This window comes from Cladophialophora psammophila, assembly GCF_000585535.1.
Source record: "Cladophialophora psammophila CBS 110553 chromosome Unknown aczJe-supercont1.23, whole genome shotgun sequence".
NCBI classification, from domain to species: Eukaryota; Fungi; Ascomycota; class Eurotiomycetes; order Chaetothyriales; family Herpotrichiellaceae; genus Cladophialophora; species Cladophialophora psammophila.
Genome location: NW_006912944.1, coordinates 238,354 through 263,362, shown reverse-complemented (window position 1 = coordinate 263,362; position 25,009 = coordinate 238,354). Strand labels below are relative to the sequence as shown.

At 52.4% G+C, this 25,009-nt stretch overlaps 10 protein-coding genes across 10 annotated transcripts; 6 read left to right on the top strand and 4 right to left on the bottom strand.

The window, feature by feature from the left end:
* Window positions 1–34: 34 nt before the first annotated feature.
* A1O5_11064 (uncharacterized protein) lies at window positions 35–1,712 on the top strand (the record flags this gene model as incomplete). Its single annotated transcript, XM_007751637.1, has 2 exons — window positions 35–239; window positions 295–1,712. 2 exons carry the CDS (start codon window positions 35–37, stop codon window positions 1,710–1,712), a joined length of 1,623 nt encoding a protein of 540 aa, XP_007749827.1.
* Window positions 1,713–2,269: 557 nt separating this feature from the next.
* A1O5_11063 (uncharacterized protein) lies at window positions 2,270–4,033 on the top strand (the record flags this gene model as incomplete). The annotated part of the gene is made up of 1 exon (XM_007751636.1): window positions 2,270–4,033. The coding sequence occupies one exon, from the start codon at window positions 2,270–2,272 to the stop codon at window positions 4,031–4,033; it is 1,764 nt and encodes a 587-aa protein (XP_007749826.1).
* A 794-nt stretch (window positions 4,034–4,827) lies between these two features.
* On the top strand, window positions 4,828–6,699 carry A1O5_11062 (uncharacterized protein; the record flags this gene model as incomplete). The annotated part of the gene is made up of 5 exons (XM_007751635.1): window positions 4,828–5,099; window positions 5,153–5,642; window positions 5,709–6,133; window positions 6,197–6,257; window positions 6,367–6,699. 5 exons carry the CDS (start codon window positions 4,828–4,830, stop codon window positions 6,697–6,699), a joined length of 1,581 nt encoding a protein of 526 aa, XP_007749825.1.
* Window positions 6,700–7,733: 1,034 nt separating this feature from the next.
* A1O5_11061 (L-lactate dehydrogenase (cytochrome)) lies at window positions 7,734–9,341 on the top strand (the record flags this gene model as incomplete). The annotated part of the gene is made up of 2 exons (XM_007751634.1): window positions 7,734–7,761; window positions 7,873–9,341. The coding sequence occupies 2 exons, from the start codon at window positions 7,734–7,736 to the stop codon at window positions 9,339–9,341; spliced, it is 1,497 nt and encodes a 498-aa protein (XP_007749824.1).
* Window positions 9,342–9,500: 159 nt separating this feature from the next.
* Window positions 9,501–10,520, bottom strand: A1O5_11060 (ribonuclease H2 subunit A; the record flags this gene model as incomplete). Its single annotated transcript, XM_007751633.1, has 1 exon — window positions 9,501–10,520. One exon carries the CDS (start codon window positions 10,518–10,520, stop codon window positions 9,501–9,503), a length of 1,020 nt encoding a protein of 339 aa, XP_007749823.1.
* A 351-nt stretch (window positions 10,521–10,871) lies between these two features.
* Window positions 10,872–13,080, top strand: A1O5_11059 (uncharacterized protein; the record flags this gene model as incomplete). Its single annotated transcript, XM_007751632.1, has 4 exons — window positions 10,872–10,942; window positions 10,994–11,157; window positions 11,272–12,927; window positions 12,995–13,080. 4 exons carry the CDS (start codon window positions 10,872–10,874, stop codon window positions 13,078–13,080), a joined length of 1,977 nt encoding a protein of 658 aa, XP_007749822.1.
* Window positions 13,081–13,820: 740 nt separating this feature from the next.
* On the bottom strand, window positions 13,821–14,660 carry A1O5_11058 (uncharacterized protein; the record flags this gene model as incomplete). The annotated part of the gene is made up of 2 exons (XM_007751631.1): window positions 13,821–13,940; window positions 13,980–14,660. 2 exons carry the CDS (start codon window positions 14,658–14,660, stop codon window positions 13,821–13,823), a joined length of 801 nt encoding a protein of 266 aa, XP_007749821.1.
* Window positions 14,661–15,265: 605 nt separating this feature from the next.
* On the bottom strand, window positions 15,266–17,093 carry A1O5_11057 (uncharacterized protein; the record flags this gene model as incomplete). Its single annotated transcript, XM_007751630.1, has 3 exons — window positions 15,266–16,255; window positions 16,312–16,758; window positions 16,869–17,093. The coding sequence occupies 3 exons, from the start codon at window positions 17,091–17,093 to the stop codon at window positions 15,266–15,268; spliced, it is 1,662 nt and encodes a 553-aa protein (XP_007749820.1).
* Window positions 17,094–19,247: 2,154 nt separating this feature from the next.
* Window positions 19,248–20,870, top strand: A1O5_11056 (uncharacterized protein; the record flags this gene model as incomplete). Its single annotated transcript, XM_007751629.1, has 1 exon — window positions 19,248–20,870. The coding sequence occupies one exon, from the start codon at window positions 19,248–19,250 to the stop codon at window positions 20,868–20,870; it is 1,623 nt and encodes a 540-aa protein (XP_007749819.1).
* Window positions 20,871–23,714: 2,844 nt separating this feature from the next.
* Window positions 23,715–24,917, bottom strand: A1O5_11055 (uncharacterized protein; the record flags this gene model as incomplete). Its single annotated transcript, XM_007751628.1, has 1 exon — window positions 23,715–24,917. The coding sequence occupies one exon, from the start codon at window positions 24,915–24,917 to the stop codon at window positions 23,715–23,717; it is 1,203 nt and encodes a 400-aa protein (XP_007749818.1).
* Window positions 24,918–25,009: the final 92 nt, after the last annotated feature.

Here is a 25,009-nt window from a genome sequence, read left to right as displayed (position 1 = left end):
TCGGGTCCTCCTCCCTTCTCGCCGTCGAATAGTCATGGCACAGCCTTCTCTTCCCGGCCAAGCCACTGACGCTTCACGTTCCAGTCCGAGCTTGGCCAACGAGAATGCCGCGGCCGGAGTCAAGAGGAAAAGAGCAGCTGAGCGGAAATTTTACGCCGTGAGGCAAGGGAAGACACCTGGTATCTACGAAACATGGACAGATTGTCTGGGTCAAGTGAAGGGACATAAGGGTGCTGTGTGTATGTAGAATCGGGTGTGGTGCGATGTTTTCATTCCATATTGACGTGGTCACAGTTAAGGCGTTTCAAACTCTTCATGAGGCCCAAGCATTTATGGACGGCAGAGCTCTTCCAAACACCAACGCCTCTGGAGTGCAAAAATTCTACGCCGTCCAAAATGGAAGAGTCCCAGGTGTGTACACCGACTGGATACAGGCTCAGGCCCAGATCCGGGGGATCAGGAAACCTAGGCACAAGAAGTTCAATACCCGAGCAGAAGCAGAAGCCTTTGTGGCTGCTGGTCGGAAGGCTAATGGTCTTGAATCCGGACACAGCGTCACCCCAGAAGAGGAGATACGCCGGTTAATAGTCCGCAGTTCAGCGCCAGGTTTGCAAATGAATGGAACATATTCTCCGAAAGACAAGGAGGGGAAGCCTTATGCAATCGGCCAAGGTCCTCTGCCACCCGGGGCTGAGGATGGATATGATCCCAATATAAAGTTGGGGCCGGACGGCACCATCATCAATCGGACCGACGAAGAGAAGAACAAAACCAAAATGGTGGCTAGACAGAAGGACTCCCCAGGGATGCTTCGCATCTACACCGACGGGTCGAGCCTCAAAAATGGTCAGGCAGGAGCTAGGGCAGGCGTAGGAGTGTTTTTTGGCCCTCAAGACCCAAAGTATGCCAACCCTCCATCCTCCAAATCTAAGTCCAAGTCCAAATCCAAATCCAAATCCAAATCCAAATCCAAATCCAAATCCAAATCCAAATCCAAATCCACTCGTTACACAACCTCCAGAACGCAACACCTTATTTATACCATGGACTGGGCGGCTCGTCAGGGTGGCTACGGCGATGGACCAACCAAGAAACGGCAGGCAGGCGGAGAGGATGACGAGGAAACGGCACAAGAAAAAGAAAGGCTAACGAATTGGCGTTATAGAAATGTCTCCGAGGCGCTCAAAGGCAGCAAACAGACCAACCAACGGGCCGAACTGACAGCCATCTTACGAGCATTGGATATCGCTCCCCGGCACAGAGAAGTGACCATCTACACGGACAGCAAGTATGCCATTGATTGTGTGACGAATTGGTATCGAAATTGGAAGAAAAACGGTTGGGTCAACGCCAAAGGGAAACCTGTGGAGAATAAGGATTTGGTGGTAGATATCCGAGAGAGAATGGAAGAGAGGGAGCAGCTTGGCAAAGTCACATATTTTGTCTGGGTCAAGGGCCATATGGACAACCCAGGAAACATTGCAGCGGACCGTCTGGCTGTTCAGGGGGCGATGGCTGGGAGAGGGCTTGAAGATGGAAAAGACGAAGAGTCCAACCAGACGACAAAGACGAAAGGTACAAAGGAAGATGGAGGAAAAGAAGACTTGGATGAGGGGGAACAAGAAGAGGGTGATGAGGCCGAGTTATTTCGGGCGATGGAACTTGCCCTGGAGGACGATTTTGGGGTCGAGGTCGAGGTCGAGTTCGAGTGATGAAGCATCAAGTGTTGAAGACTGGGAGTAGGTCGCACCTCACTGGATACCTGGACACCTCATACAAGAACAAAGCCTCATACATCGGCACAAGTCTCTGTACAGAGAAAGTACAACATTGAGCCCATGAACAGTGGTATCATGGTGCACAGCCTCAACCTGCTTCTGTCGCTCCGTCATTCGCGTATTTGAAGCCCTCGCTGCCTAGATTTCATCCTTTAGCTTACTCCTCCATCGTGACTTTCAAGGAACTGTCTATCCAAAATCACAGAACATTTCTGGATCCAGCCTCCCCCTGAAAAGACGTGTCGCTGCAACAGCCGATATCGCTGACGACATCGGCGAATCTCCGTCATGATGGATTCCTTTTTGCCCTCCACAATCGGCAAACGGCACGCGACTGTTGTGGTCCTTCAATTCCAATTCTTCTCCGGCGTTTTTCTCTCCCTTAACATGTTCTCTTATATTTCACCGTACGACAGTATCATATGGGGTCCCTCTCCAAATACGTAACCCGCTATCGAGTATGAGCTGACTTGATCTGCTCCTCTCCCAACATGCCCTCAGCAGCGGCCCTTCGCCAACGCGCCGCAGAATCCGCTCTCCACGACCAAACAAATCTTCTTGGGACGAAACAACTCTTCATTGTCTTCTCGTCCCTGGCCTCGGCACTCTTCATCTGCTATGCTGACCAAAATGGCATCGGTACCATCCTTCCGACGGTCGGGCGAGATTTCAAGGCCACAGACACCATCTCGTGGGCAGGTACATCGTCCCTCATCTCCAACACTTCTAGCCAAATTATATACGCCCGCTTCTCAGACATCTATGGAAGGAAACCAGTGTTTCTGTTCTCGGTAGGTATGTTGGTGTTGGCAGATATCTTGTGCGGAGTGGCCCCGGATGCGTCGAGCTTCTACTTCTTCCGTGCACTCGGTGGTATTGCAGGCGCCGGTATCAATTCCTTGACCATGATGATCATCTCTGATATCGTGACGCTGGAGCAGCGAGGGAGGTGGCAGGGTTTCTTGGGTGCTGGTATCGGTGGTGGCAATGCAGTAGGTCCACTGATTTCCGCTGCATTTGCACTGCATCAGACATGGCGAGCATTCTTCTGGTTCCTTGCTCCTTGTGGTGCCATTGCCGGTGCCATTGGGTGGTTCTATCTCCCCTCGACCATGCCCAAGGGAAATGGAAGGCAGCAATTCAAGCTCATTGACTGGGGAGGCATCATCACTGCTACCATTGCTATTGTGCTGATCCTGATCCCGCTTTCTGGCGGTGGCTCATACTTTCAGTGGTCCTCGCCGATGGTCATTTCCATGTTTGTCATCGGTGGTCTGTCATTCCTGGCCTTTCTTATCGTCGAGTGGAAGGTCGCAAGCCTACCCATGATGCCACTGAGCATGTATACCAATGCACCAGTCGCGGCAATCTTGACCCAGAACTTCTTTTTCGGAATGGTGTATTACTCGAATCTTTATTATATTCCATTATATCTTCAAAATGTTCGAGGATGGGATACAACGATCTCGGCTGCTTTCCTCGTCACCATCAACGTCCCACAATCCGTCGTCAGCACGCTCTCCGGCATCTTCATCTCTCGGTACAAGCGTTACGGGGTCGTGATCTGGACTGGCTTCGTCATTTGGACGCTTGGGGCTGGACTCATCTGCAGTTTTACACGCACAACGCACCCTGCAGCTATTGCCGTCATGCTCTCGATCTCTGGTATTGGCGCTGGCTGCATCTTCCAACCTGTACTGATCGCCTTGCAAGCACACTGCTCAAAAGCGCAACGGGCGGCGGTCGTGTCCAATCGAAATTTCCTGCGAAGTTCGGGGGGTGCTGTCGGACTCTCAATCTCAGCACAAGTCTTGCAAAGCTCTCTCCGGAAGCACCTCCCACCTCAACTCGCCCGCTACGCGCATGACACCTTCGCTCTCCCAAGGTTGAGCGGTACTGACGAAGCTGCAGTCAGAAACGCATACATGGCAGCCATTCGAACGGTGTTCATTGTTTCGGCCCCAATGATTGGCTTCTGTCTGGCGCTCTGCGTGTTCATCAAAGACCGGGGCCTGCAGCGACCAGAAGAGAAAGAGCAGGCGAGGATAGCGGTAGCAGCGACGGCATCGCTAGATGAGAAGATACAGACGACGCATGAGAAGGACGAGCCGCAGCAGAAGCAGCAGCCGACTGTTGAAGACTATGCTGGGCAGACGGTTACAATAAACGGAGAAAACTGGACAGCAGAATGCAAAATAGATGTGTCACCACCACCATCAAAGCCGGTTAATGATAGACAGGAAAAGGGGGGCTAAAGTCTCCATATAATAGCATCTTAGACCAGAAACATAGATCTACGGAGTATTTGGCTTCCGTTCACGGCCTCGCATTGACCTTATACTCTTTAGTCAGCGCCACTGCCTTCTCCGTCCACTCGGCATACTCCCTGGGCGAGGTTCCAGGGGCCTTTGGTCGTACTGTAATACCTCCGATCTCTACCTAGGTACGTACGATGCTCTAGCCTCTGAGTTACTCATCTTGCACTGTCTCGCTCTGGCATAGGATCCGGCAATCAGCCTGATTCGGTTAGCTTCGCGATATAAAATACTCCTCCATGCACCTTGCCCTCCTGTAACTTTTCCCGTAGCGTTTGCCGGTTCAGTCCTTGTTCGGTCGAATCCCCGTCTACGAGAGCGAGGCCATCCCTTCTAGGACGCTCAGATCGCGACCCGTAACCGCAAATATCTTGATGAGACGCCTGACGCGCCCGCGGTTGGTGATCAGATCGCACAGGTCGTTTCCCGGAGCTCTTATCACCCTTCTCTGTGCCACGAGTGCTACGGGATTGACTGCAGTCCTGCAATACCGCTTGAAATGATCTGCAGGTCCCGTTCGGGGTTGTAAGTCATCCATTGTGTCTATATATGTATGTATCTGTCATGCACCGTCTCGTTCTCAGATCGAGTGATTCCACCCGATCACCAACCATTATAAATTCAAACGGACACCGGTCTATAGGATCTTCATCATCTGGCGGTATACTGCGTTGTCCGGTCTTCTCCCTCACATATCAGTCGCCTTGCCTTGTGACACCAAGTAATAGCTCAAGATGGCGGTGATACCTTTGTACTTTGGTCTGGCTGTCGGGCTTTTGTGTTCCTTCGCCGTTGTACGCGCCGTCTATCGAATCACATTCCATCCGCTTGCAAAGTTCCCTGGGCCCAAGCTGGCAGGCATGTCGTCGCTATATCAGGCTTGGTTTGACTTGAGGTCTTCAACGTCGTACATCAAGCAGTTTCATGCTTTTCACAAGAGATATGGTCCCATCGTCCGAATCACTCCGAACCAGCTGCACATCTTCGACATGGCGGCATACAATGAGTGAGGATTGACTCCAGTTAGCAGGTGGACAGGCTGAACTGACGGTGCTGAAGGATCTTCAAGATCGGGACTCGCTATGCTCGCCACCAGGACAACTACAATCAAGAAGCAGCAGACGGATTCTTCAACGTTCTGGACCCCAAGGCCGCCAAACCATGGCGAGATGCATATCAACCGTACTTCGCCAAAGCTGCCATCATCCGCTTGGAACCACTGATCCACGACCGAATCAAGAAGTTCCTCTCGGTGCTCGACGCGGCATCCTCCACCGGCACGGCCGTTGACCTGAGCAGGGGTTACCGTAGTTTGACTAGCGACGTGGTGACGAGCTACATGTTTGCGGATAAAGGATTTGAAACACTCGACGCTGAAGGATTCCAGTCCCCGACGCTGGTGGCCTTGGAGGAGTTCTTCGAATTTACGCAGTGGGCCATGTATTTTCCCAGTTTTATGGGATGGTTGACGAGACAGCTGCAGAAACTCACCAAGGAGCAGACGGAGAAGTTTATGCCAGCATTGGCGGCGACGAACTGGATCACGAAAGTAAGACTCAAGAAGCCTCTGTCATCTCTCGGCTCTTGTCGCGCTCGCTGACCTTGAATGTCTTAGCAATGTGGCGTCAAAGTGAAGAAAATCCTGCGAGAAGGGGGCTCAGGAAGCTCGTTCCCTACCGTCTTCGACGCATGGGCGAAACCCAGTGAGAAGAGAGGGTTCACGCCAACCCTCAAGCAGCTGACAGCCGATGCATTCACCTTTCACGGTGCTGGAACCGACACGACAGCGCATGCACTCACCACAGCTACTTGGGGTCTGATCAACAACAAGGAGAGCCTTGAAAAGCTGCGCGAGGAGTTGAAGGGAGCGATCCCGGCGCCGCACAGTGAACAGTTGGTCAGCTCGAGTATGCTTGAAAATCTGCCCTACCTCGTGAGTCAAGAGCGACAAGCCAGTTCAGAGGGCCATTGCGCTGATGTTTTGGTACAGCGTGCCGTAGTCAAGGAGGCTTTGAGGATGAGCATGGGAGTTCCTGGGAGGTGAGGCTCGGAGGTGATGTGCGCGAGAGAGATCTCTTCCAACTAATCTGTTTTCACACATAGAATGGGCCGAGTAGTGCCTGAAGGCGGGGCTGTGTTGTGCCAGCAACAGATTCCTGCAGGAGTAAGCAGCCCATCCCATTCGCATGACCAAGATCAGGATCTTCAGCAGTCTGGTCCCGCGGTTGCTGGATGTGGACACATTCTAACATTTCTCGATTCGTCTTTATCAGGTCGGAATCACCAGTGTCTGTTACTGCTACCACTACGACCCAGCGCATTTCCCGTCTCCGAACGAGTTCCGCCCAGATCGCTGGCTCGGACCAGACAGTCAACAACTCGAAAACCGCCTGATCGCTTTCTCTCGAGGTCCGAGATCATGCATTGGCATCAACCTCGCATATGCCGAGTTGTATCTGAACCTGGGGTATGTGTTTAGAAAGTTTGACCTGGAGCCGTTTGAGACCACGGCGTGGGATATGGAGTGGAAGGACAACTTTGTAGTTACGACGAAGGGCCATTTGAGGGTCACATTGAGGGGGGCCAGTGACGACGAAGAGGAGTAGTAAATGGTTTTTCTTTGGGAGGTTGCCGTTGGGTGCGGTTGACGATGTCTGCAATGCGCTGAGACTGTGAAGGATCAAGGATTGGTGATGCCGAGATATTGTATCGTCGCAAGTTCTATGCAGACAAGCTGTGAGTGAATGGCAAGGGTGGTTATTGATGCTGGTGGCGTAGTCTTGGCCTCGTCGCCATAGCTTGCATAGGTAGTGAGGTATGTAGTGAGCTCGCGAGGTCGGTATCATTTTCCCCTCGCCGTGTTTCCCCAGTTTTGCGCGCCGCCTACGCGTGTCGCGTCGCATTTCTATCCGAAGCCCACCGAGTAAAGCATGGCCCTGCCATCCGCCCTCCACTCTGAATCTCATCTCCATTCCCCAATCATCAGATACTGATTACTCGGTTCCTCTCGGTAGATCAAACGCCGACAATTGCTCTCTTTAGGTCTGCCGTTGGGGAACCTAGCTTTCATTTCCGAGTTAGCTTAGACGCTTTGACCCAGCACGCCAGCTCAACGAGGGAGAAGTCCGCCAACAGCGACAGCGGCGGCAGAAGCTGTAAGCAGCAAACAGCAAGCAGCAAACAGCAAGCGACGGACCACAGAATCGTCGGTTCGGCTTCTGCTAATCATCGCGGTGGAAGGCTGCTGGGCCTGCTTGTGAAGCTTGTCTCTGTCTCCGATCCCTCTCCTCGCTCCCGGCGGACAATTTCTGGATTTCGAATTGTTTTTTCTGGTCGATTGATGAACAATCTGATTATTCTTCCTCCTCTCGGCGTCCTGTGGTGTGGCGTGCTGTCTAGACGCTTGAAGGGGCGTTTCAATCCGACGCTTTCACTCACTCACTCACTCACCCACCCACTGCTTTTCTACCCAGTACAATACCCCTGGTTCATTTTCCTTTGCTCGTGCTGCAAGAATCTCTCTTCTCCCTGCGCAGCTTTTTTTTTTTGCGGTCGTTGTTTTGCGTGGATGTTTCAAGTCATTCACCAGGTACGATTAGGATTACGGCTGATCGCATAACTGCGATAGCTAGCATTTAACATGTCGAAGCTCATAGACTATGTGGAGGGTGAGTACATCTATGCTATGTTGCCTTTCTTGCGGAATACCAACTCCTAAGTACCATTGCATATTCGCGGTCGCTCTTCAGAAGACTGACTACGTCGTTGCGTGTCTTTAGTGCAAAAGCACACGACCAAAGACTCGTGCTGGGTCATCCTCTACGGTAATGTGTGGGATGTCACAAACTTCCTGCCCTCTCACCCCGGCGGAGCCCAGATAATCCTCAAACTCGCCGGCAAGGACGCCACGGAAGAGTACGACCCCATCCACCCTCCGGGCACACTAGAGGAAAACCTCCCCGAATCCGCTCGCCTGGGTCCCATTGACCCCAAAAGCCTGCCGAGACCGGTGAAGCCGGTGCAAGATGTTGGACCATCGGCGGATATAGAGGCTGAAGTCGAGATGCCGTTGAAGGCCATGCTGAATCTCGATGAGATCGAGGCCGCTGCTACCAAGAAGCTGTCCAGAAAGGGTTGGGCCTATTATTACTCCGCCGCCGACGACCTAATGAGCAAGCAGCTGAACAACACTGTCTATCGCCAAATCCTGCTTCGGCCGCGGGTGTTCGTGAACTGTCAGGACTGTGATCTCCGCACCACATTTCTCGGGTATCAACTGGACTTGCCCATCTTCGTCTCACCCGCCGCCATGGCTCGCTTGGCTCACCCGGACGGCGAATGGGGGATCGCACAGGCATGCAAGAAATTTGGTGCCATGCAGATGATCTCCAACAATGCAAGTATGACCCCCGAGCAGATCGTGAAAGATGCTGGCCCGGACCAAGTGTTTGGCTGGCAGTTGTATGTGCAGACTGAACGGAAGAAGAGTGAGGATATGTTGGCCAGGATTAACAAGTTGAATGCGATCAAGTTTATATGTCTCACCCTCGACGCACCGGTACCTGGGAAAAGAGAGCATGATGAACGCGGAAAGTTTATAGTCGAGGATACGAGCCAGGCCATCAAGGATGCCGGGGGTGCAGAGTTGAAGGGTGGCGGTGGCATTGGACAAAGTCTGTTCTTTGGCACAGATCCGACGTTGACCTGGACGGAAACGCTGCCTTGGTTGAAGAAGCACACCAACAAGCCCATCATTCTCAAAGGCCTGCAATGTCACGAGGACGCGTATATCGCTGCACAGCATGCGCCCCAGGTCAAGGGCATTATTTTGTCGAACCATGGTGGTAGAGCTGCGGATACGGCGCCGCCGTCTGTGCATACCCTGTTAGAGATCAGGAAATACTGCCCCGAGGTGTTCAGCAAGATTGATGTCGTTGTTGATGGTGGGATTAAGCGAGGTACGGATGTGGTCAAGGCATTGGCTCTGGGTGCGAAGGCTGTTGGTATTGGTCGCGCCGCCCTCTTCGGACTGGGTGCCGGTGGGATTGAAGGAGTCGAGAGAGTGTTCGAAATACTCAGGGACGAGACTGCCACAGCGGCGCGGTTGTTGGGTGTTGCAAGGCTGGCCGATCTGGGACCGGTGCATATCAATACCAGGGCTGTAGAGAGGGATATTTATGATGGACCCGCTAATCTGCCCAGCCTTGAGGGGGCCATGAAGGGACTCTGGATGAGGTCGAAGCTGTGATCGGCCCTCTGGTGTTGTCCGTTTCTGGAATCTCGTGCGGCGGTCCCTTTTAAACAGTTTCAGTCTTGCTTTCGGAGTAGTGAAGCACAAAGATCTGGGAATAGATGGATGCAAAGAGCCAATGCTTTTGTGATTGCGGCAAGAGGCCTCCGATCTGCTTCAAAATGCTTCCTGACCAACACTCGTTCCAAACCATGTCCGCAATTCGTCTGTCTCAGTCTTAGACTCTGACGTCCCATTGGCACTAAAGTAAAGCGAGAGTTTCACGTTCTCGTCTTCGCCTTGGTCGGGCCACTCGGTCTTGGTTGCTGGGCCACCTCTTTGTTCGAGAATATCTTTGACGGTTCCCCAGCTGAATCGGCATTCGTTTCCAAAACCCCAAACAGGGTCAATAGCAGACTTGAGCCAGCCAACACACCTTGCATCAGAGGGATACCCAGAGCCCCACGTTGCCAATGCATCCTCGACCGAAATTGGCTGCTGTTGAGTATATGCCTCTAGAAGGGCCTCGCAACTGACATCCCGAGTAACCTTGGCTACGACACTTGCCGCGCTCACGCAAGGGAAGAGACTGTCGGCCTTCTTTTCGACGGTGATCTTGATGGTCGGGAAGATCAGCTCGAGCTTTTTCTGATAGACCGCGGGTTTGCCAATGGTATCGACGTAGATCTCTGTCACGTTGACGCCCTGCTGTAGAACTCCTCGGATTAACTCGACCGTGGCATCCATGGCCTGGGCATTAAGATTGTACGAGCCGCCATTCTTCATCATACCGGCGCCGATATCACGGGCGCTGAGTGATTTGACGGCCCAACCTGACAGCTTGAAGAGATCCGTACCGGCAGTGCAAACTGCTTTCATGAGACTTGCTCGCACCGCTGGTGTGAGCACTTTGGAGTCGTCGAAATGATATGATTCAGTGAGCAGAGACTGTTGGATTTCAACTGGAAGATAGAATACTCCATAAACCATAGGGCCGATGACAGGGCCGCGTCCAGCCTCGTCGACCCCTAGGACGCACGGCGTCCCAGATGCAGACGAAGAGGCTGTTCTGATGGTGATTGCCTCGGGCACGTCGCTGTAGTGCGCATAGGATCTCCCGGAGAGGAGAGATTCATGGTTATCCTGTACCGACGGTGGCGTGAAAACTGTAGAGGCCGCGATGTCCTCATCCTCCATGATTGTCCGGCCTTCTATCATATGCTGAACTGAAGAGATTTCGGAGTACCTCCTACAGATCATGCGAAAGCAAAAGCGAAAACGAGGGCAAGCGGTCTTGACGCGTCCCTGCGCGTCCCAAAAAGCAGCCTCGCAGCCTTGCCCGATCTGTGCTAGCATACCAGCGGCCAATCACATTCGCTCTCCCCGCCGTTACCATCTAGTCCTAATTCGGATAATCGACAACATCCCAATGCAACACCTGCAACGAACCATCCTCTCTGTTTTCGCAGTTGCTTTTGACACCCTTTGCATGTTTTGCGCAACTCTGTAGGAGATTACGCGGCTTCTGAAACTCCAAACTCGTCCACCATGGCTTCTCGACCTGCGGTTCGCCGCGAGCTCCGCAACGTGGATTATTCCGCCATCGGTAAACTGGGAAGGTGAGAATGGATGCGCCCTGAAGTGGGAGACCATCTACTTACAGAGCGCAGACGTACTGGAGTAACACTTGACCACCGACCACTCGACGCGAACGGCATGGAGGAAATCTCGGGCATATTCTCATCCCCGCGCAAGCCCTCTCCGTTGAAGAATGTGATGCTTGTGGAGAGTGTGGAGGGACCCAGCTCCTTGGCCGAATCACCGGAGGCGTCGAGTATCAATAGTACGTGCATTCGCCAGGGGGACCGACCATCGCATTGCGATTATACATTTCTCTATCATCGGCGATTGGTCTAGTTAGGTAGAACTAACACCACCGCAGTTTCAGGCCCTACACCTCGTCAGGTTCAATCGTCTCGCCGAAGGAGCCGCGCAACGCCCATTCGCCCTGCCAGGTCCTCGTCGCCGAGAAAAAGCGGTATTAGTGGTACCGCAAGGAAGAGCAATGGTGTTGATATATTCTCCACTGGAAAAAGCTTGCAGCATGAAGATATTGGGGATGGCGAAAACATTCCAGAGTCCACACCAACTAGGACTCTGCCAGATCTGCAAACGAGAAACCTCAGCCCGAGTTCGCAGAGGCCAGCACTTCGAGATATCACGACACCTCTTTCATCCAAAATTCCGAAAGGGAGAGCGAGTCTTTCAATGCGACGAATAGAAAACGAGGTGTACCCCTCGACGGAGGACGATGACTTTGACCCCGACCGAATAACTGAAGAAATTATGACAGGACTAAACGATGCCAGTCTTGTGCCTTCTGCCGAGACAACTGAATTCCCTTCAGCCCATGCAGAAAGGCAAGCTTCAACGGGGGTTGATGATCCTGATGTCGAATTTGATGGCGAAGAAGCGGACCAAGATCAGGAGCCTGAACAACCCGTATTTGAGGTGACCCAGAACCAAGCCAATTCGAGAAAGAAACGAAAATCGGAAGTTTTTGAAGACGATGACAATGCATTATCACCACTGCGAATTGCCGCTCAAAAAGACACGACACCACTTAATTCGAGAAAGAAACGGAAATCGGAACTTTTGGAAGAGGATGCGAGTGCATTATCACCGCTCCCGACTCCCACCCAAAAAGATACCACGCCACTTCATTCAAGTTCAAATAACACGGGTCCCAAGGCAAAGAAGAATCAACCTCTAAAAGAAAAGGATATAAATCTGAAATTGTCATCGCAGCAGCAAAAAGAGCTTGATGAGATTATCGAGAGGGTAAAAGCAAGGCCTGGTCCACCGAGATCACTCTACATTTTGCGCCGAGAAACCCCTACCGATGATAATATTAGCCGCACGAGAAGCGGCCGAGTCAGCGTAAAACCTTTGGCGTATTGGCGGAATGAACGATGCATTTATGGTGCCAGCCCCCATGGTGGGAGCTTAGCGGAGGGGGCCCGATTTCCGTTGAATAGCATCAAGGAAATTGTGCGGACCGAGGAGATCGAGCCGAACATTGGAAAGAAGAAATCGAAGACTAAAAAGAAGCATGGAAAGGTCAAGGCCAAGGGCAAGGCACAGCAGAAATCAGTGGAAGATTCAGACTCGTCAGATTCAGATTTTGGTATGGATGAGATTCCTGAAGACCCAGACGCCGAACCATGGGAAACCGGTAGCGGCACTCTCCGTGGCAATGTCTCGATTTGGGACAACGAAGAACAAGCGCCTACAGAACAGGAGGAGGAAGTTGAAATTGCGCACGCGCCAGCTGCGATCCAGACACGCGAGGCTGGAGGCTCGAAACATGGTGGACCCACTTTCCGGTATGCAAAGCTGCTGTCGACAAGTTTCTTCGGCACGGGGCTCGTGGATTTGCCGCCTGGAGGAGTGAAACGACCAAAGAACAGTCGACATATGCACATGAGTTTCTTTGTTGTGAAAGGGAGGGTCACTGTGACAGTGGGTCCCGAGGGTGGTGAGGAAACGGGATGCACGACTCGGTTCAGCATTGGGAAGGGAGGCTTTTGGCAGGTTCCCAGAGGTAAGTCTACACATTAACCAATTAGAGGACTGGACTTGACAAGCTGACCTTTGTGGCGAACTCACAGGCAATCGATATTCGATTGAGAACGAAATGGAGAAGCCGGCAAGGATATTCTTCAGTCAAGGTCGTGAGCCTGGTCCGACCGAGTAACTGGCATGAATCACCTGTGTGAAGATTTCTATTTGACGTGATCTTGACGACATGTTCTGGTGAGGCTTTGGCCAGAAAATGGACTGTTTGAGTAATCGGACTTAACAAATCGAGTATTCTTTTGCGCATGGATACTTTCTGTTGTTGCAGAACACAGGGATTCTGAAAATTGACTCTGAGGTTCTCAAGCTATATGAGAAGAACATGTTCGTGAGATAACACATCACGAGGCGTTGTCTGTTCAAAACGATCAACCTCTGGCGAATATCCTGCTCACAAGGGTCATGCCAAAGGGGACCCAAGGCAGAGAATTAGCCGATGTGTAGAACTCTCCTCCTTGCCCCTCGCCGCTGAACGGGTTAACTTAACGTTTTCGCCGTGCCTCCAACGCTCGTAGCCGTTGTTGATGTCCTCCGTCATATGCTACGCTGTTTGCAAGGTTAGTCGCTCAAATGTCCTTCACAGGTACTTCATGGATAAACCGAGCACGGCCCCTAATGACCAGAGGCTTCTTTGATATGAAGTCCATTTTCCGTGCCGTATCGTTCGCGAGGACAGTGTGAACGCTGTAATCTGGTGACGCTGAAGTCATTCGGTGCATGGAGAGGCCGCGAAAATACACATCCTACGGGCCGGTTTCCTCTGGTCTGCTTGCGGGAAGCATTCTCTGGCGCTTGTGGGCTGCTCTTCTTCTTTCTCGTTCTGGCCAGTGCTTGCTTGCTTGCTTTCCCTCTCGGGGGTCAAATTTCCTCCATATCCTCGTCCAACAAATCACCCAGGGGAGGAAAGTCGCCTACCTCGACCTTCTCGGGCCTGACGAAAACACCATACTTGTCGGCGCACTGAAAGACCCTTCTCGTCTCATAGACCCGCTTTCCCCCCTTCTCCTCGAGTTCGACCTGTACGCTCCCATCATTCCTCCCCAATGGCTCGTCCAGCTCCACACCAACCCAGAGACATCCTTCCTCCCTCTGCCCGCCCAGCCCGGGAATGTCGCCCGTGAAGCTCACCGTGCCCCTCCTCGCGTCATCGCGGCCCACACGACATCTCATCCCGACCCCGATGCCGCGGGCCTCCATGTCCTTCTCATCCTTCCGTCTTCTCTCCTCCACCATCTGAGATTGGGACTTGGCATGGGGATCGAATCTGCCCAATTTTTGGCGGCGTTTCCACGCGAGCACCGAGTCCTCCAACTTCTCGTACTGGGTCTCGGGCATCTGATACTTCTCTACAGAACTGAGATCGGCCGCGAGGAAGTTGAGGTTTTGTCGCAGTTGAGGAGGCCGGGTGTCCTGGACTTCGATTTCGGAGCCCCTCCTGATCCCGAATCGGTGATCAGAGAGCAGCGAGACGTCGCTCGTCAGCCCGGTCCAGCTCCCATCCAGAGATTTTGTGCGAAGAGATTGTGATGACGAAGGTATCCCCGTGATGGGTTCAAGTTTGGATTTCAGCTGGGATACGGTCCATGTGGGGGTTATACGACGCTCCGCTGAGAGGAGTGGCGGAGCTGTGGGATTGGAGTCGTTGGGCACAACTATTTGCACTGTGATATCGGCGGGTACTGGCGTTGGAAGAGACATCCTTGCTGATTTGACAAAGCAAAGTAATTTTGATGCAGATCAGCTGTGTGATGACAATGGGCTCTGGGGAAAAGAAAGAAGAGAACAATTTCTAGTTCGGGATCTGGAGTAATAATATGCCTCCTCGTGCAGTGAAATGAGTAGTGTTGTACTTCGGTGGGAATGCTCGGCAGTAGCACTAGCCTGATGTACGGGGGATTATGCATCCCTTATCACGCCAAACGAACGTTTGCTCGCTGCTAAGTTTGACGTTGTGTGCCACTTTGCTCTTTTCTTGCTTGCTCTCAATTCTTCAATGTTGGGTAAGCATTGACAATACTCAATCAAGCGCCATTCGAATGGTCCATAACGCGCGGCCTAGTGAACCATGTTTCTCAACAGTACCCAAGTCCCGTCACCTTTTCTGCACAACCACTCGACTCCTATTCAACTCCTGTCTGTTCTTTTTGGCCACGTAAATGGGCTCGCCCAAATGCCGCTAGTGCCGTCATGCAAGAGGATAGTGGTACTTGCAGACCTGCTGCGCCTCCTTTCTTCTTGATGATATCGACCTATTTGCCAGGCCTTCCAGTGGAACACAGACCGCCCTGATCAATGGCACTCGCTCATTCCTCCTCAGTTTTCGCCATCACGTTTTCATTCGTCAGATCGCGCTCAGCTTGAGGTAGCTTTCGACGAAGGATCTTTCCAGAGGGAGATCGAGGGATTTGCTTGACGAAGACGACATCCCCTGTGATTTGCTTGTATGAGATGAGCCTGGAAGCAACAAAATTCTTGACATCCTGCTCTCGCAATGGGGCTACTCGATCACCGCCAGATCGAACCACATATGCGCATGGAAACGTCTCCGACAATCCTCCCGCGATCTCCCGGATGTCACCGACCACAGCGACGTCTTCGATCTGGGGATGTTGAATGAGAACATTCTCGAGCTCCGTCGGTGAGACCTGCCACCCCTTGACTTTCATCGTCTCTTTGATTCTGTCAGAATAGTACAGGTAACCTCCCCGGACAGACACCCGGTCGCCAGTGCGGTAAAAGCCGTCCGAGTCGAAGGAGTCGTTGTTGGCGTCAGGATTGCCCAGATACCCCGAGAACAACATGGCGGTTTTGATAAACGCCTCTCCAGCCTTGCCCTCCTCTACAATCAGGTTGCCATCTTCATCCACCAACTTCATTTGAGCATTTGGCAGCAACCGCCCCACGCTTCCCGAACGATCCTTCTCTTGCGAGCAGCTGCCTATAGTGTGCCAGCCTGCTTCAGTGGTCCCCCAACACTGAGTAATCATCGCCGTGGGTGCCAAGACATCGCGCAACTTGTTCTGCACGATTGCGGGAAGAGTGGCACCGGCAGAGATGACATATCGGAGGCTTTCGAGGAGGGGCAACTTGGAAGCGGGGAGCTGGGTCAAAGCGCCAACAATTGGTGGAGAGACTGGGGTGTCGGTAATGGCGTACGTGTGTATGGCTTGCAAATATTCCGAAAGCGACCACTTTGGCAGAAAAAAGGTGGGAAGACCCAATCGAAGTGGCAAGACCAGGGCCAAGGGTGATGCAAATGCGTGAAAGACAGGTAGACAGATCAGCTGTGATGGCTATGAAACATGTCAGTCTTGCTTCTGCCGCCTTTGGAAATGCCCAGGCGCCATACTCGGTACGATCTGTGGTGGAATTCATCCTCCAGGATTGCCGTCAAGGCCACAATATACCGATGCGAGATCATCGCGGCCTTAGGGAGACCGGTTGTTCCGCTGGTCATGGCATACGCCGCAATGCGCTCTTGGTCAGGTTTCCCGTCTGCGGTTCGGGCATGCCCATCACCTTCGGGCTCACACAACAGTGTACGCCAGCTGCCATATTCTTGACCTTGGACCTGGTGTGAGGCGTCATGGGACCCTATGATGAAAATCTTGGTGTCCATCTCGCAGTGGGCCACCGCTTCAATCATTGGTTCCAAGCAGTCTACTTGAGCAAAGATGACGATGGGCTTCGTGAGACGGAGCAAATGAATCAGCTCATCTTTGGTGTATTTGGGATTGGACCCAACAACACGAGCCCCGGATCCGATTACTCCCAGCCAGATCAAGGGATACCAGATCTGTCTTCGACCCCAGGTCGATCCCCCCGGTCAGTCAAGTCACACAGCATCAAGGTGAAGCGGTGGGCAAGGCGGCCATAGCCGGTCTGCGCAACAGGAGGAAAACTCACGTTGTTAAAGGCATGCAGGCACACGCATCCGCCGTGCTTCAGGCCCAGCGCTGAAAGGCCGTGGGTCAGTTGGCGAACCGTCTGAAGGGCTTGCTGGGCCGAGATCCTATTGGAGGGATTGTTGGCATCGATGAAGATCTGCGAACGAGGATCGAGGCGATCAGCATCAAGGCCAAAGACTGAAACTGCAATGGTTCGAGCAGCGTACCGGGCAACTATTGTCATATTGACTGAGATTGGCAAAGGCAAAGGTCAAGATGTCAGTGGTCGGGATCTGGATGGATTTCGGTGCAGTCCAGACAGGATCGACCGTGTCTGTGGGGTGGGGTTGGGACAGAGACATTGTGTCACCGTGGCTTGCAGACGACGAAGACACAAAGGCAGGTGTGACAGTTTGCCGGACGGTCAGGTAGCACAAGAGATGCAAGAAGCATGCCTTTTGTGAGCACGAATGGGGAGCAAAGGCGGATCAATGGTAGGAACGTGTGAGATGAGACCGGTCCTGCGGTGCGAGGGCAGAGAGAGGAAGAGGCCAAAAGGCAAGAACTGAGGATATCCTTGAGTGAAAGGTAAAGGCTCGTAGGGATATGTCACTAGGGGCGGTAAGTGAAGAGGATGAATTAAGGGACTAGGCAGATCACTGACCAGAGGGGCTGCCAGCCGAAGAAGAAGACGAGGTCGACGTCGGTATCATTGCTGTCGTCATCGCCATTGTCACCGTCACTCTGACCCTCACCGTCGCCTCATTCGGACTGGGCCACTGCAATCCACGAAGGAACAAGAGGTGCAGCCCAGATTTGACATGTGAGAAACACGTGCAGAGTCGCTGAAATGATACAACATGCAACATACAACCTACAACATGGCTATATAGCACGATGGTAGGTGTGCAGAGGGATTCTGACAGCGGCTATATTAGTCAGCTCTAACGGACAGAATCTACTCGTCTCTTGTCTGGTCGGTCTCTTGTCTCTGCTCTCTCCTCCGCGGCCTTTGGTTCTGTGCAGATGGAGGAGAGGCAGGAGGAGCTGCAGCAAGAGGAGAGTGCAGAAGGGTGCAAACAGCGGCCAGGGCAGTGGTGGTGGCAGTGGTGGTGGCAGTGGTGGTGGCAGTCGAAGTTGAGGTGGAAGTGGACCACCTCACTGCTGTCTGCTGTCTGCTGTCTGCTGTCTGCTGTCTGCTGTCTGCAGCTGCGCTTCCTTCCTTCTCGCTCTCGAATCAATATATTGGCGTCACTGTCAATTGGCTACCGAGAATCCAAACCTACAGTAGCTGGGCCATTCCACATCCCTAAACGATCGATCCAAATCCGTGGGTCAAATCCTCCTTTGGGATCCATCCTGGTTGCATGCGCATGCAGTATCGCAGTGTCCTTATCCCTATCTTGTCCCATCCTTATCCTCATCGCCCCAGTCCGATTCCAGTCCTCTGGGAAAGCATCCAGCACGAGCTACCCACGCCACGCCTTCACATTGCTATTTGCACATCGACTCGGCCTACAGTACACTAAGAGCACCACCACACGCTTCGAGGCACTTCGCCGTCTGCCGTCACTCGCCTCTCGCTTCTCAACACCCTCGTGTGCCGCGCTTAGCTTCACTTGGATCCCTTCTGAGCTCGCCTCTCTGCTTGTTTCTGTCATCCTTCGGCTGCGGTTACGTGATTTCTCATTACCCACGTTTTCGAGTCACCCACAGCTCTGCCCCGGTCTTAAACGACTTGCTCGACTCCTCAGCTGCTCAGCTTCACTCGCTCCTCGCCAAGTCCCTCGCCGCCTGACCTCTCCGTTACTTACTGACCTGGCGGCCTCCCGAGACGTATAGCCTATGTACCGCTGCCCTGACTGAATTCACTGGGCCGCATTGCAGAAACGAGGGTTCTCTTGCGCCTTTCCATCAACCGCTTCCGCTCGAGTCTCCTGCCGCATTGCTATAAGGCTTGCAGATACCTCCCTTCAGAAGATCTTGTCCTATCCTGTATCATTGCGCGTCCGCCACGTCTGAACTTTCGACTATTTTTGAAAAGGAAACCTGGTGAGTGCTCTGCTCGTTCATCCCCAGCCATGGGTCTACACTGCCTCACCTCTTTGCGGTCGCGATCTTATCGGAGTTTGGGAGACAAATTTCATCCATGCCTCCTCACCAGTGACTTATCACTTCAGAGTCGCAAAGTCCAAACTCTTTGCCCAATGGCAGCTGCCGACATCATTTTCACACAAGTCACGAGGTCGACCCTGCCGGGAGGTCAGAGACCACTTCATGATCACTTCTCTTCCGATTGTGACCTCGTTCGTCTCTGCAGTTGGGTTTTCTGTCGTAAACGCATTCGCTTAGCATGGTCCGACATCCTGACAAACAAAACGCGTCTAGTCCTTGCACAATGGCATTGGCCGCTTCTCCATCCCTTCGCACCCTCGAATTTCGGCAGAAGGACCAAGTCCACTTCCATGTCGACCCAAAAGGGGGTATAGAAAGCCACATCCTCCCTCAGAATCTGTTCGACGACCCCGACGACCCCGACGATCCCAACTATCCCGTAACACAAATCGATGGCGCCGACCCAACGACATTGTCTCTCAGAGCTTCAGAATTAGCGACGGCTCCAGACCTCAAGGTTGCACAAGATCACACATCATCCAGATCAGGTTCAGTCATCCTCGAGAAGCAGCCTGTACCCGAGATAAAGATGCCTGACAAAAAATACACCCGCTTCTTGCGTAACCTACGGTGGACTATTTTCTCCGTGTATCGCCGTCTCAATGCCCTCGCTCTGATTGCCAATATCATCGCCATCATGGCGCTGGCTACACAGCGTAGACTTCTTTCCATGTCACCAGAGTGGACTGCGACTGCTGTATCTATCAATCTGACAGTGGGTGTCCTGGTCCGACAAGAATTGATCATCAATGCGCTCTTCTGGATGTTTGGCAAATGTCCCCGGTGGTTCCCACTGCGATTTCGTCGCTTGGCGGCAAAGATATATCATCTGGGGGGCCTACACAGCGGAGCGGGCATGGCGGCAGTCGTGTGGTTCGCCTTTTTCAATGTATCGATTGTCAGGGCCTTGCGGACTGGAGCTTTGCGTCGACACCAGAACAGCATACCCATCAACACCGTCATCCTTGATGTCCTCCTGATCTCCATAATTGCCATGGCTCATCCCGGCATACGCACGAGAATGCACAATCAGTTTGAGCTGGTCCATCGCTTTGCCGGTTGGACTGCTGTGGCTTTGTTTTGGGCCGAGTTCGGTCTGCTGGCAGATGCAAGAGTCCGCGATGTCGCCTTCAGCATCCCAGCTCAACGACTAGTCCTCGAAAGCCCCATCTTCTGGGCACTTATGATTGCCACCATTTCCATTGCCTTGCCATGGGTATGGTTGAGAAAGGTCGCGGTCAATGCAGAGCCACTATCCGACCATGCTATCCGTCTCCACTTTACATATACAAACTTGCCTCTCTGTGCTGCTCCTCGACTGTCCGACAGCCCACTTCTGGAATGGCATGCATTTGCCGGCATCCCAGAAGAGGACGGCCGCGGCTTCTCGGTCCTCGTATCCAAGGCTGGAGACTGGACATCTCGGCTGATCAGGTCACCGCCTACGAAATTATGGGTCCGTGGCATTCCCACAATGGGAGTGCTGCATGTGGCCCCAATCTTCAAGAAAACGGTTTTGGTGGCCACCGGCTCAGGAATTGGTCCCATAATGTCACTGTTACATAAGAGGGACATTTCGTGCCGAATACTCTGGTCTACCCCTGATCCCGAAGTCACCTATTCGAAGCGCGTCATCGACGTAGTCCGTCGAGCTGATCCGGATGCTGTCATCATCAACACTACCGTCTCGGGAAGACCCAACCTTGTCAAACAGACCTATGAGTTGTTTGTTTCGTCCAGGGCGGAAGCTGTATTTGTCATCTCCAATCCCAGGGTCACCAGAAGAGTCGTTTATGGCTTAGAGAGCCGGGGAATTCCTATTTTCGCTCCTATCTTTGACTCGTAGGACCATATCGATTACATATGATATTGGGTTCTCGACAAGAGCAAAAGAGCTGGAAGTCTTGCATATATGGGCGATGATGTGTTTTCGGGACCATGTCGAGTTCTGTTTGGCGTTTCAGAGGATAGCGGTGTCATTTGCGGGAGTGTTTGATTGCCACAAAGAATTCACCACACCATGAACGGTAGCGGTCAAAGGGCACGCTTGTCGCAGTCCAAGTATTCCGGACGTATTTCTCTTGCTTTTTTTCATCATGATCTCTCGGGCTTGGGGTTTTCACGAACATTCGAGACTATGGGGTGAGCATCCATAGGCTGGGCGGAGCTGGTCCAGGAAAGAGTTTTATGGGAGGATCGCACCTCAGTGATCTCATCGGTATCGGTAGAAGCTAGCTGGCGAACATGACATCCCACCCATGTTAGAGAATGTATCAGATGGTCTATGACTCCTTCCAGAGGCTTCATCAGATGGGTGATTGCGCAATGTCCCTTACAGCTTGCGGCTGTAAGTGATGTCTAACCTAACTCTCCGGACATGCGGGCCTTCCACAACCTCGACGTTCTCGTTTCCTCGTCCTCGAGACTCTTTTCGCTGAGTTGGAACGGGACCACTAATCCAACAATGTTGAATACTGGAAACATGTGTAAACGTTGTTCGTTCCCTCTTCTATTGTGTAAGGGTTACATAGTAGCACGATTCCCGGAGTTGCCCAGTCGCTTGCGCCTCCAAGCTAGCTTCCTTTTGTCTCCCTCTCTATCTCCCAAGTCGCTTCTCCAGGACCTCTGCTGTCCCTGTGGCGTGTACTCGAACATTTGACACTTCTTTCTCTTTTTGTCCTTTTCTAGAAAATATTTCGAGTGGTGTCCGTCTCTAGCTAGCTCCGTGTATCTCATATCCCCAGGTGAAAATCCGGATGTTGTTTTTCGAGCCATTCAACTGCAGAAAGACAACTTGCACGCATGTCGCGGATCATGAGAACAGCCTATGCTAGGCCATGCGCGTGGGCGGCGAGAGGCTCATTTCCAATGCGCTTGGTCTTGCATTCCGTGATCACCGTTGCAATCACTGTCGGATATTTGATGAGCGTGGAGCATGGCGCGCATGTTGTGACTAGCCAACCCCCCCATCTCTGCCAGGGCGCTTTGGGAGGCTTCGTCGTCCTCATTTCCGGAGACTTAGAAACCTGGTCGAATGCCAGCCTGCGAGTCTGCCCCATGGCCACGCGAGTCTTGCCAGCGGCCATGTCTGCTTTAGTGATCCCCGCCCCGTCTCAAAGCAATCTTTTGAAAAATCGAATGTCCTCCTGAGCATTATGGTACAATTTCTCGTAAACATCTGTGCGCTTTCGGCGCGGGCCAAGTTCGTAGTCAGATGATTCTTTGTTGGACAAGTCCCACAGCTTAATTACCACTTGGGGCTGAGGCGGTGATGCAAGAGCCGGCGACGCGGTTTGTTCACTTGATGCTCTCGCAACTTTCTGCTTCTTTCCCTTGAACAGTGTAGTGTCCTCCATCCTTTCTGCCTCCTCTTTGCTGTCTTCAGTCGAGACCCCTCCGTCCGTGCTCTTTCGCTTCCCTGAGCAACATGTATGAAGGAGTTTGCCGAATGTTATTTTATTCTTCTTCTTTTTTTCCCTTTGAGGGTGTCTGGGGAAGATACAGATCAGCGGAGGAGTCTTGCTGGGTAAAGTCGGGTGTAGGAGGTAGAGACTTGGAATGTGACGATTTCGGTGCTGGATGAGGTCCTTTTCGCGCTGATGGATTGGCAGATTTATATGCTGCCATGTGACGCCTACAGCCATTTCTTGTTGTAGTGATAGTATTTGGTTGTTTGTGGATTCCTTCCCGCTTGTTGGATCGAGAGTGGACATTCCTAATTGAAGAAGCTGATCAGACCTGCGAAGAAGCGATCCACCACGGTTTCCGACTCTGAAAAGTACCTGGTTGGAATGAGTGATGTTAACAACTCGCACTTTGAATCAATAGCATAGGATTTGTTCAGCGGTCTCTGCTTGAGCTCAGACGGACACGTCGCATTGACAACTCTCAAGGCGTTGTCCAAGACAAATCTGTGCCAGGTGGATTTACCAGCACTTATGTCGCCGCGATGGTACAGCAGAAGATCGTTGACTCCGCGAAGATAACCCGCTATAAACGGGTGAGAATCTGCTGGAAATGACATAAAGTCGAGAACACCGGTCCCGATCTGAACGCGAGGAAACCCGGAGGGTGCCATCGTTGCGCAAGGTGCCACAGGGATTGATCTCACTGGCCATGGCTACCTGAAGCGATCAATGGTGGCTGCTGATGAGCTTCTCTGGTCTGAACTTGATGGGATAAAACCATTCGAGCGTGTGGCAGACATGGCATTGGTGTCAGGGACTTTCTCCATTGCTGACCGCGGATCAGACAAGGTTGAAGAGTTGAACGTCAACGATGAGTTCTCAGTCCGAAGGATCTATGTGACGGATACAAAGGTTAGAATGCTACGTGCTGGAAGGAAGCAGGCAATAGACCTCAAGAGTGTGGAAGATGTAGAAAGGAATTTGGCATGCTTCGTGTGAGAGGAGCTAGAAACAGACGCCAAGCGACGGCAGCAGGGAGGAGTCCAGGAGTGAAGAGATCGTTCTATGGGCTCTGAGACCATGTCTTTCGCATGGAAAACATATAGGGGCAAGGGCCGACTGAACCATGATCTGAGACTGATGTGCGGATAGGACTCCTTTCCACTTTCCTCAAATGTGCGGTTGCCCATCACCTGGAGGGAGCTGCATGTCCATCTTCAGGCGGGCTTCAAGATTGTTCAAGTCAGCCTCAATATTTTTCTGCTTCCATGCACTTCATGGAATCATTCATCTGCAAAGATCCAGCGTCCACCCTTGATCGCCTCTTGATACCGCCTCTCGACCTCATCCCTCTGCTTCTGTCTTGCTTGCTCCTGGTTCTCGTTTTGCTCCTGTGTGGATGGAATATCCACGTCCCAGAACCCTGGAGGCGTAGATGGTGTTTCGAAATTTGCCCTGTGTTTCCTTCCATACTCCTTGGCAAGTAAATTCGCTCTCGCCTCATGCACCAAATTCGCTCTCGCCAAAGGGGTCAGTGAGCTTATCTTGTCCGCTGATCCAGGTCCAAGAAAATCACGCAAAAGGTCGTCTTCAGAGACGTTCGGATCAAAGGGCAGTGTCTCTGCCAAAACTCTGAATTTGGCACCACAGCATTCAGGCCGCGTACAATTTGGCAGGCACTTCCTCGCTTCCTTGTTACGGACAACCTCCTGGAACGCGTAGTCAAGGCCTCCTGTATATTTTGGGTTGACTTTGAAGTGGGAGAGGTCGAGCTGAAGGAGGGGCCGTGAACGAAGTGGCTCATTCTTCTCTAATGCATTGTTTGTAACAGGACATTTTCGCGCCGCATTGGGACGAGGAGGTACTGGCGTTGTCGGCGTGGGTACTGTCAGTAATGCCTGCAGACGTTTACGAGGCGAAATGTTTGTGGGAGCAGGCTTTTCCGGTGGAGTATCTCTACCATCTTCATTGTAATCAACGCCATCTTCTCCGAGTGATGAGATAGCTTCTGCTCCTCGGTCGCTCAATCGTTTAAATTTCGGCCGTTGGATAGAGCGGCTTCCTGAAGACACATTAAGTTCGATTTCTTGCAGCGCTCCTGTCTTGTCCGCACTGTTGGCTCTCTGTCGCTTCCGAGTAGCATTTACTGGGGTTTGCTCGTCACCAGACACAGCGGGAGAGGACAGATGTAGATTCTGTGAGCGTCTTCTTTCCTTGCGCAGCTGATTCTTCAAGCTGTCAATCTCTGCTTGCTTCTCTGCATCTTTTCGGAATAGTTGGTCCAGTTGGGCTGCAAGCTCTGGCCCTTCGTCCCGCTTCTGCAGCCCTGCCCGACGCAGTTCCTGGATCTCGTGTTTGAGCTTCTCATTCTCACGTTTCAGACATTCTATGGCCCTATTGCTGTCTTCAAGCTGCCGTTGGAGTGCTTCGCTCTGCGTAAGTGCGAGGATTAGGGTTGACGTAAGCGAAAGGGTAGGAGTGGGCATGGTGATTTTCGAGCAACTTTCTTCGGTAGGCGAAGTCTGAAGTTGAGGCTCGCCTCTCGCGTTCGAGAATCTTGTGTTGAAACTTCTGAGCT